At 50.2% G+C, this 10,137-nt stretch overlaps 1 protein-coding gene and 1 long non-coding RNA gene across 4 annotated transcripts in view; one reads left to right on the top strand and one right to left on the bottom strand.

Moving 5' to 3' along the window:
* Positions 1-1,408, top strand: part of LOC104981681 — a 2,168-nt gene extending 760 nt beyond the window's left edge. The window contains exon 2 of the long non-coding RNA XR_824396.1: positions 94-1,408. This is a non-coding gene — a long non-coding RNA (uncharacterized LOC104981681). The remainder of the gene's footprint in view (positions 1-93) is intronic.
* Positions 1,409-3,667: 2,259 nt separating this feature from the next.
* LOC104981680 (proline/serine-rich coiled-coil protein 1) overlaps positions 3,668-10,137 on the bottom strand; it is a 21,645-nt gene continuing 15,175 nt past the window's right edge. The window contains exons 1-8 of one of the 3 annotated variants that reach the window (XM_010830918.1): positions 7,173-7,431; positions 6,778-6,835; positions 6,630-6,687; positions 5,761-6,202; positions 5,302-5,416; positions 4,957-5,205; positions 4,545-4,638; positions 3,668-4,321 (exon numbers count right to left, since the gene is read on the bottom strand). In XM_010830918.1, coding sequence (XP_010829220.1) covers positions 4,318-4,321; positions 4,545-4,638; positions 4,957-5,205; positions 5,302-5,416; positions 5,761-6,202; positions 6,630-6,687; positions 6,778-6,796 — 981 coding nt within the window. In that variant the 5' untranslated portion in view covers positions 6,797-6,835; positions 7,173-7,431 and the 3' untranslated portion in view covers positions 3,668-4,317. Of the gene's footprint in view, positions 4,322-4,540; positions 4,639-4,956; positions 5,206-5,301; positions 5,417-5,760; positions 6,203-6,629; positions 6,688-6,777; positions 6,888-7,172; positions 7,432-10,137 lie in introns of those variants that run through there. The other 2 variants (XM_010830919.1, XM_010830920.1) reach the window with 2 other exon arrangements.

Below are 10,137 nucleotides of genomic sequence, written 5' to 3'. Positions count from 1 at the left end.
AAAAAGATTTAAAAATGGATCTCCACTCTTCATGACTTCAGGGATTAATTTTTTTTATACGCTGGAAACTGACTCCCCTTTCCCTCCCCTAAGAGGCTAGGACCCCCCAGGATGCTCTCCCAGCCTCTCCTCAGTTTCCCATCTGCTGTGCCTCTGGGAGGAGAGGGACTCTCGGGGGGCCTGCCCCCCCGTCTGCCATCACCAAAAGGAAAGGACGAAGCCACATGCACCCAGGGCATCGTGCCCTGCGGGCTGCACCGGGCGGGCCTCAGCGCGGCAAGGGTGGCAGGACGGAGGGCGTTCCTCACCCTGCCCGTGCTGCCACCTCCAGGAACTGCAAAAGCCCTGTCCGGAGAGGGGGCAGAAGGACTCGGAGCCCCCGGACCCCCAAATGCTGCATGAACACATTCTGAGGGGAACCCGCGCCCCCAGGCGGCGGCCGGGCCACCCCGCCCCTCTCCTTTTCCTGGACTCCGGCCGCGTGCTGCAGCCCGGGTGTTTGCTCAGTTCGCTGACCCAAAAGTGCTTCATTTCCCTGCCTGCCCCGTGCTGGGGAAGGCCAGTCACTTGTTAAGTTGCGCTTCTTTGCTATTGTATGGGTGGGACAGGGAGGAGGAAGACTGCCAGGAGTCGGGTCGCCCCCTGCCGTCTCCAGCCCAGGTCTGGAGTCCGGGATCCCGTGTCCACTCTCCCTCCTCCGGGACCAGACAAACCCCACTGACCTGCTGTGGCCTCTGAGACATGTTCTATTTTTATCTCCTTCTTGGAATTGGCTCTCTTCTTCAAAAGACCAAGTCCTGTTCCTTTTTCTCCCTCTCACCACCCAGCTCCCTGCGAAGAGAGAGTTAATATATATTTTTTATTTATTTGCTTGTTGTGTTGGGATGGGTCCAGTCCCAGGGGGTCTGACATGGCCATCACAGGTTGGGTGTGTACCCAGCAGTCCTGGCAAGGGGGCCTAAGGCCCTTGCCCTTGCTCCAGGCTGTCATCTCCCCACCTCTCCTCTTCCTCCTCGGTTTTGCCAGCTGCTAATCACTGGAGTCACCATTTACACTAAACATGTATTCCAGACTTGTCACCGACTTTCCTCTGGAGCAGGTGGCTAGAAAAAGAGGCTCTGAGTAGAGAAAATATTTCTATTTCTCATTTGTAAGGCTGGTCTCTGGTTTTTCTGCCGTGGATTCTTCCCCCTGGCCTCTCCCCTCGGCAATTCATGCAAAAGGTTAAAAACTTAACTGGTTTTTACTACTGATGACTTGACTTAAAAAAATACAAAGATGCTGGATGCTAACTTGACACTAACCATCTGATTGTACAGTTTGATTGTTACTGTAAATATGGTAGCATTTTGTGTTTTGTTTTTTCATTTCTCCATACTACTGAATAAACTAGTTCTGTGCGGGCTGAGCACCGTCACTGTGTCCTCCTGTGTGCGTCCCTGTCCTTCCAGAAGGGATAGGCCTGGTCTCTGGAAAACAAGAGCAGGCAGGGCCCTGCGAGGGCCCAGGTCAGGGGACTCAGATATCCTCTACCGACATTTGCAGCAGTGGGCGACCCCCGAGTAGCCTCATCAGTACTGAGCCCATGTCCTGGCATTTTCAAGGAAGATGTGACCGATAGCAGGGAAAGTACGCTTTTCACCAGGACAGGAGGGACCTATATGGCTGGAGAGGCTGCACAGAGCAGGCAGGATTCCAGCTGAGTCCTGTTCTGGGAGCAGAATTCAGGAGGTAGGCAGGGTTGAGTTAAGAGGCTGGTGGGAATTGAAAGGTGCTCAGTGACTAGGTACCTTCTGATTTCACTCCTCTGGGTCGTCTTGTGTTTCTCCGCATCGGAGATAAAGCAACTATGCACACTCTAGCCAGCTGTACACTCTGCCACATCAGTTGTGTTCCCAAGTTTTGTGTTTTTTCGATCTGTTCAACAAACCAGATAGGGAGTTCACATGGGGGCCACAGAGAGGACCTGTTTGGAACACAAACACTGGAACCAGACTGCGTGACTTAATCTCTCTGAGCCTGTTTCCCTGCCTGCAAAATGAGGATGATGGCTTCTGCCTAATTGAGCTTTTATGAGAATTAAATGAGTTAACACATGTAAGTGCTTTGAACAGCTCACAGTGCATAGTAAGAGGCCAACAAACCTTGGCTTCCCTCCTTGGTGCTACTGGGTTGGGGTGGAGGTAGAGTGCAGAAAGAGAAAAAACAGAAAGCCTGACCAAAAGGGAAGGAAGTAAGCAGGTAGCAAAGGAGAAGGGCAGCTGCTGGGGGGAATGGGGGGGGGCTCCTCCCCAGCTGACACTGCCTCCTTAACACTGCATTGTTGCTTAAGCAGATTTGCAGCGGGATTGGAAGAGCCGTTAACCTTTAACCAAACCCCAGACTGACCTAAAGGGCAAAAGGAACGTGTCTTGTCCTCTTTGGCCACCAGGTGGCAACAACACACGGGTCTCCTGCTTATTTTGCCTCAGGATCCACAGGACCTGGCCCACATCCAGGCCACACAAACATGCCATCTGCTGGCCACGCCTAAGTGTGTGCCTGGACTTGCTTCTGTCAGACACCAGTGCAGGACGCAGTCGGGATGCACACCTGACGTTGTTCTTGCCTCTGCCAAATTTCTCCAGAGTTAAATACTCGGTGTCTATCTCCACACCCCGTCCCTGAACTCAATGTTCAGAAGCCCAGAGGCTGCAGGAGTTGCTGCAAGAGGCTCAGGAAAAGTGACGTGTATACAGCTATCATGGTGATACAGGTGAATGAACCTGCCGATCAGCCATAAGAAGGAAGAAGCCATGGGTGGGGGCGGTGGGTGGCCCTGGGAACTAGGGGAAGGGCCTGTTAGTGCCTCAGAAGGGGACCTATGGATGTGTAAACCTGGGGCAGTGCGCCAGCCGGAACGCACTCCCTTTATCCAGCTGCCTGCAGGCTTCCTTAAGTCAGGGCCTGGCCTCCAAGGAGGAAATCCTCTCAAAACTCACAAGGAATTGAGCTGGTTCCGGTTCCAAGAATCAATGGCTGTGAGAAAAGGGAGACCCGTAGTTTAATCTGTTAAACCTTTTGTCATTCATTTAACAAACACCCCCATCTTGCACTCAATTATTTTTTCAGTAAATGAATGAAATCCTCCACCATGTATAACTCACGACACGAGGCACAGCACAAGTTTATAAACCCTGGTGCCAGCCCTCTAGTAGGGGAAAGAAAAGGAGAACACCAACAATTCTAAAGATGTGAGGCACAACAGGAGGAGGTGATCAGTATCTTCTCCCTGAGACAACCAGCAAACCTGAACACCAGAGTACCCACCCAAGGGCTCCCTCGTCCTTGAAGTACAGCAGACAAGATGCTCAGCTCCAAGGCAGCTCTATTCTCTTACCAGGAAAAGACACCCACATTTAGGATATAAATAATTTACCAAGACCCTGGTTTGATAGGCTCACATACTGTGAATTAAACTATACTTAAGTTGATCTGGACCCACTAATAACATAAGAAGCCTGGAAATGCCTGGGAAGAGGCAGCCTGTTCCCACTGAATGCCAGCAAGGGGGCTACTCATTGCCTGATGAGCTGGAATCTCAAGGCCCTCGGGCCTATTCAGACCCCAGCCGGGGAAACCCATCCCGGCTCCCACATTGAAATTACACAGGAGTTTACTCCAAATCTGTTAGAAACTGGAGGAGTATTTACTTCCACATGTACACAGAATATAAAAATATATGCATTTTATTTTAGGAAAAAATGCAGACTGATGGAGTAAGCTTATTATAAACTGGCCCATTAGGAGTCACAGAATCCACAGGAAACAAGTTCTGGAGACCAGATGCCTGCCTCTGCCTCTCCAAACAGGCCTGAGTCCAGGAGAGGATGTGATTCTGGAGGCCTGCTCCTCGGAGAGCAGGGAGGTTGGCCACAGAGGCCATTCACATGTAAATGTCCAGTGAACCGAAGCCCAGGAAAAAAATCAAACTTTGGACCAGGATACCAGAGTGGGGGTGGATGAGGACAAACACTCTCCAGCATTTCTTATTTTCTCTGTGTGAACTTCACCACTGGGAGGCAACCTCTTTTCCCTATCTAGTTTCAACTCAGAGAGTTTGATTCCCCTCCAGCTCAACCCTAATCCACCCCATCTCCCACAGTCTCTAGTCCTGAAGCACCAGCTGGGGTGGCAGCTCTTTCTTCTATCCCTGGGCCAGATCTGCTAGAATCAGGCCTGCTTCCAAGGAGAAGGCTTGGGAAACCGAACAGAGGTGAGTCCAGGCAGTGGCTGTAGTGGTTTGCTACTGAATTCTTGCTTGCTGTCCTGATCCCTTTACCTAAGGAGACAGAAGGAGGAACTGCTTTAAATTGCCCTTCTTTCACAAGCCCATCTGTCACCAGCTGAATTCAAGTTCCTCAGGGTAGGAAGCAATGGGACTCCGTGCCCCTCGAGGCTCCCTCCTCCTGCCCATCTTGTCTCATGGGATTTGGGGCTGATGGGCAAAACAGCTCGGAAGCGCAGATGATAAGGAAGAAAGAGACAGCATCTCAGTGTCTTACCTAGTAGATCCTGGGACAGCAACTTTCCTGGGAGGCTGCAGATTGCTGCGACCAGCACCAGAGATGGGAAGATTTGGTCGTTGAGAAACAGGAACTTGATGGGAGTCAACAAAAGACATGAGTTAGCAGAGAGTTCAAGCGACCTTCTCAAAAAGAAATAGTGCAGTCAAGGCAGACTGAGTCTGGGATACTGTCTTTCTTCCCCAAGGTAAAAAACATAAGGTATTCGAAAACCAAGGCTTGAACGCTTTGCTCAGGCCCACATCCTCTCCTTAACTCAGTCTCCCCATCTCCAGACACAGCTATAATGAGGGTGGAAGAGTCGCTGTGACCAACTGGGAGAGTGCGTGCATGCTGGGCAAGGGCAAATATTATTCCTTCTGATTTCTTATTCTTGTCTGTTCTTCCTCACCTCTGTGTCCTGCCGCACTTGGTCTTGGAAGTCCTTTCCGAGCTGACAGGGAATCTGAAGGAGGGGCACCTTTGCTGGATGGGACACTCCGGCTGGCAAGTGGCATCCTGTTGCCAGGCCTGGGAACGGCCGAGGGAACAGGCAGTCGACTGGAAGGTTTAGCAGCTGCTCCCTGGGGCCGAGACGGGCGCTGAGAGCTGCCGGCAGGAGGCTGTGGGGCCAAGACTGGTCTGACAGGGGTAGGTGGGCCTGGTGAGAGAAGCAGAGGAATTTCAGGGTTCGCACCACATCCTCCCCACTCCCCACACCCACCCACCCACAGCTTCACTGCCCAGGTCTTCTCACTTGCTGTCGCTCTCCCACTGGGCCCAGCTTTTCCCCGGACCGGAGGAGCTGATCGGGCAAGAGGGGAAGACGCTGGGCTTTTGGAGGCAGGGAACAGATTGCATGTGGGCGACTCCTGAAACACACAGAGGGAGAAAAAGGACTAGAGTGGAAAAAGAATCTGTTCTGCTGGCTGACTCAGGGACAGAGGTGGAGAGTTTCCTAGATCCCAGCAAGAAGAGCAGAAGTTAGCTGCCAACAACAGCAGCGTCACCACCAGCGCCATTTATTGAGAGCTTATTACAGACATTACAGAGCTTATACACAGATGCTGTGGTACGTGCCTTGCTTATGGCACCTCGTTTAATTCCAACAATTCTGCAAGGTAGAAATTGACTATCTTACCAACAAGAAAAATGCCTGTACTGGGTCATGCACAGTGTCGGAGGCACACATCTAAGCCAAGCCCTCTCAACTCACCCTCTTCACACTGGAGGGCTTCTTTCCAGATGTTGCTCGAAGAGCCCTGATGGACCCCTTCCTATCGCTGCTCCGGAGTCGGGGTGTCAGGCTGCTTGGAGAGGGGGTGCTCCGAGCCAAAGAGCTCACGGTGGGCAGCAGGTCTCGGACAGGACTGTCCTTGAGCACAAAGGTCTCCCGCCGAGGGCTGGGCTTCACCCTTCGAGGCCCTGAGCCCTCGCCTGTGTTCTCCCGCTCCTTCAGGGCACACTGCTCCAGCTGAGCTGCCAGCCGGTTGGCTTCATGGAGGATTTCTTCCAGCTTCTCCGGACTGAGGGGGCCTAAGCTGAGCCTCAGACCTTGGGGAGTGGGGGCCACTGCATTTGGGTCACTTCGATGGGAGAGGCCTCGTCGGAGGGGTTTCTCTGGAGTCACCAACACCGCTACATCTTCTTCCTCTCGACTGAGACAGAAAACAAAGCAGGCATCATGCCCACGGGAGAAGACTGCAAGGGGGACTGGGCAAAACCCCCACAGCAGAGCCAAGAACACAAGTGCAAACCCTGAAGCCCATACTGGCCGTGAGATCTAAGTGATGAAACTCCTGGTTCTACGAGGCCTTCCATGCTTACTGACATTGGAAATTATGCCGGGTGAAGATGCCACAAATCCACTTACCCTTCTTCTTAACACCCTGAAATCTCATTCCAGCTTATCACTCCCCCCATCCCCAGCAGTGTCACAGGGCCCTAGTCACCCAGCCACCCAGAAGCTCCAGTGCACCCAACCTTGTTAAATGACCAATCCAGACCTGAGGCCAATAATTCAGCAGTAAGGGGTTAGAAATAATCATTGTGAGAAAAAAGTAAACAGGATAAGGCATCTACTACCTGTCCGATGGTGACAGCCCCCCAAAGTCCAAGGTCTCATCCGCTATAAACTTTACATCTGTAGGGGAGGAAAGAAGGAATGCCAGCTTTGGGTCCCCAACATGGCTCTAATCACAGGGTCCCATTCTTCCCTCCAGCGTTTCCTTACCTTCTTCTAAATCTTCCATGTTCCAGAAAGCAGGAAAGAGTCAGCTCAGACACCTGAGCTGGAGAGAAAACACCTTTCCTCACGTCTCCATCCTGCCCAAGGCCTCCCAGCTAGACTCCGGGTGCAAGCCAAGGGTTGGGAATAATCGTGAAGGTAAAGCAAGCGTTCCCGCAGTAGGACTTGCCCCTGTAAACTACGTCTGCTACCACCAGGGCCTGTACGGGCAAATTGTCCCGCACTCCCATCTCCCTCCACACACTGGCCCCCGCCCCTCTGCGACCCAACCTTCTACCGCTGGAGCGGTCTATGCGCCCCATCTTCCTCCCCGCCACCATCCTCCGGGTTCTTCCTCTCCCCAAGCCACCTTTCTACTCCCCGAAGCACCGCATCCACACCTCTTCTGCAGGCCACCCTCAGTTTTCAGTTTACGAGCCGCCTCACCTCCGGTGGAAGGTGCTTTCCTTCCACAACCTAGTCCCGGGAATCAGCTCCGAGGGGGCGGGGCTCCTTTCGAATCTCTCAGGTCCCACCCACTCCCCCCACACGCGCTCAATGATTGGTGGATGCCAGCATCCCCACGCCCTCCTGAGGCGGGGCGGCGGAGGGGCAGTCGGCCGGAAGTCTGCAGGTGGGGCATAGAGGAAAGCCGTTCTGAGAAAGACTCCATCCGGAGGGCCAAGGCGGGGAGACCGCGAGCGGGCGCTCGTGCCCGGGAAATTTTGCTTGGATTCCCTCCAGGAGCCTGGACCTCGCGGCGGCGCGCGAGGGAACGGCCCAATGAGCGAGGGCCTCGCGCCCTGTCGCACTCTCTTCTCCGCCCCCTCCTTCTCCATCGGCTCAGAACTGAGCTTTTAAGCGGTGAAATTAATACTCTGCTTGGGGAAATTCGTTTTCTTAGGCTCACTCCGTTCGGAAGCGCCGTGTGAGCCCGATCCCTCAGTTGACATTTTTCCAAATTTACGGAAGCAACTAAACATTTATATTTTAAGAATATTGAGGTTCTCTAAGAAGTGCATCTCCACGGGCTTTTTGGGCAAAAACATTCGGATCCTGAGCCATTCACGGTGTGAAGAAAACAACGGGTTTTTCAGACAGGGAGATTTGGGTTCAGATTCAACCGTGGCTCCCCTGTTGATAAGAATATTGAGTACATTTGACCTCTCTGAGCTTATATTTGACCCCTCGCTTATCTAAGAGGATTGTGATCGTCACAGTACATGGTTAGGAGAATAATTATGAATATCGAGTTTTATACCGTGTGCCTTAAGAGCTTTTGAGGGTAATATTTGTAACTGGCTTCCTCTAAATTAAAAGCTGTGTTGTAAAAAGTTTAAGCCTACTTGTTAGGGATTTTCTTTGTTGCTTCCAAGGGTTGCCTGTGAATAGACTGGGCCATCCGTTAATAGAGCTTCTCAGAAATATAAAATTTTGAAATTAAAAGTCCCCAAAAGATGGTTAAAGAGTTCTCCCATTAACAAAGAGCCTGAAAGTTCAGTCTCCAGAGTTTATGACCACTATTTTGGCTATTTATAGGCTTTTTGTTTATTAATCAGTTTTTAGCTGTAAAGTTGAGGTGGTGAGGTTTGCAAGAGTGAGATGTTATTGTAATAAATACCACAGGAAGGAAGGAGCCTTGGAGTTTAGTAGTGTGATAAAGGGAAAGGATGGGGAAACCCAGAACTTGCAAGTTTATGTGAGGAAGAGCTGAGACAAGAGGATTGCCTCTTTTGCCTTGGGTTCCTGGTGAAGGTGGAATTTTAGTTGCTTGCAGGGTTCAGACTCTTTGGAGGTAAGAAAACCAAAGCCAGTAGCTTCCTTCTCTCCAGGCAGGTTGTGGCAAAGTGGAGATCAGAGGGAAAGAAGCTGTTAATTAACTGCCTTCCTTCTTCCCCTAGGAGCAGCCTGAGTAAGGAAATTCTTCACCCACCTTCAGGTAAGTGAAGGAGACAGTTTTAGAAAGTTGGGAGTTAATTCCTCCTAAGGAAACTCATTTCCAATTTTCTATCACCAAATTATGATTTTGAAAGCTGTTGTAGAGAAATAAGCAATGGATCTACTTTCTTTTCCATCCGAATGACAATGAAAGCAGAAAATGTAGATTCCAGGCACAAGAATTCTTCACTCAGCATTAAATACCTCTAATCTGGGAAATATGTGACCCTCTCAGGTCAACCCCAAAATGATATGTATGAATAGGTATTAAAGATTTTGGATAAATAATGAAGAGATCAGTTAATGAAGAAATCATACTCCCTCCCAGGCACACAGTAAGCCTTAGTTTAGAAGGTACTTCGAGCATGGTGTTGAATGCATAAATGAAAAATTTAGGATTCCAGTATGGTTCTCCTTGGATGCAGGCAAGCCTCTTGGTCATTATGTACAGGACTGGCTGGCTTTGGACTCTGGCCCCTGCTCCTTAACGGTCCTCCCAACATTCTCAGCAAGTGCATTAGACCCTACATATGGTTAGTGTGACTGTTTTCTCAGTTGTCCCAAGGATGCTAGATAACTAGTGACATCCTGGATGCATAGGAAGAAGTTAATTTATCACATGCAAGGAATGCCTTGGGACATTGGAACTTAATTCTCATAGAACTGCAGTTGAGAAAGGCTGGAATAGATACTTGGTCTCAACTGAAAGCAAGTGTTTAGTCTAAACAGAAAAGCTCTTCATACTTGGCCTAAATAGATCCCTTCCTTTCTCAAAACTTTGCCTTATATTTACTGTCTTCTAGGAATGTTTTCTTTCTTAAACCCATGATTCCAACCCAGACCCACCCGAACAGTGGGGGTCCTTGGGTGAAAGAGATGAGAAGAAATATGGAAAGCTTTAAGTCAAACAGACCTGGTTCAAATCCTAGAGCTTCTACTTTCCAGCTGCATAACTTAGAGCATTTTATAAGCTTCAACTCATTTGTAAAATGAAGACTAAAAGAGATAAAGCCTTCAGAGCTTCATGCATAGAAGGCTGTTTCAATCATGTATTAATGTGTATATTTAGTGGTTTGAAACAACAGCAACTATTCATCTGCTCATGTTTTGCTGGACTGTTCAAGGACAGCTTGTCTTTACACAAGGAGTAGGTTGGATTTGTCTAGAGCTGCAGGCTCCAAGGTGGCCCCACATGTCTAGGGTGCTGGTGCTGGCTGTCAGCTGGGATTCTTGGTTGTCCTTCATGGGCCTCCCATAATTCAGCAGTCTATGATGAGATTCTTTAATTGGGAACATGACAATTCTTTAATTGTGCACATGATTGGCTGGGAAGCCGGTCAGTTACGTACACAATGACTTCCAAAAGCACAAACAGAAACTAGTAGACCTCTCAACTGGCATAGCATCACCTCCACTATGTTCTTTTAG

This window comes from Bison bison, unplaced genomic scaffold (assembly GCF_000754665.1).
Source record: "Bison bison bison isolate TAMUID 2011002044 unplaced genomic scaffold, Bison_UMD1.0 scf7180017864519, whole genome shotgun sequence".
Lineage (NCBI taxonomy): Eukaryota > Metazoa > Chordata > Mammalia > Artiodactyla > Bovidae > Bison > Bison bison.
Note: the sequence above shows the minus strand (reverse complement) of the source record. Positions and strands in the feature narration are given on the sequence as shown.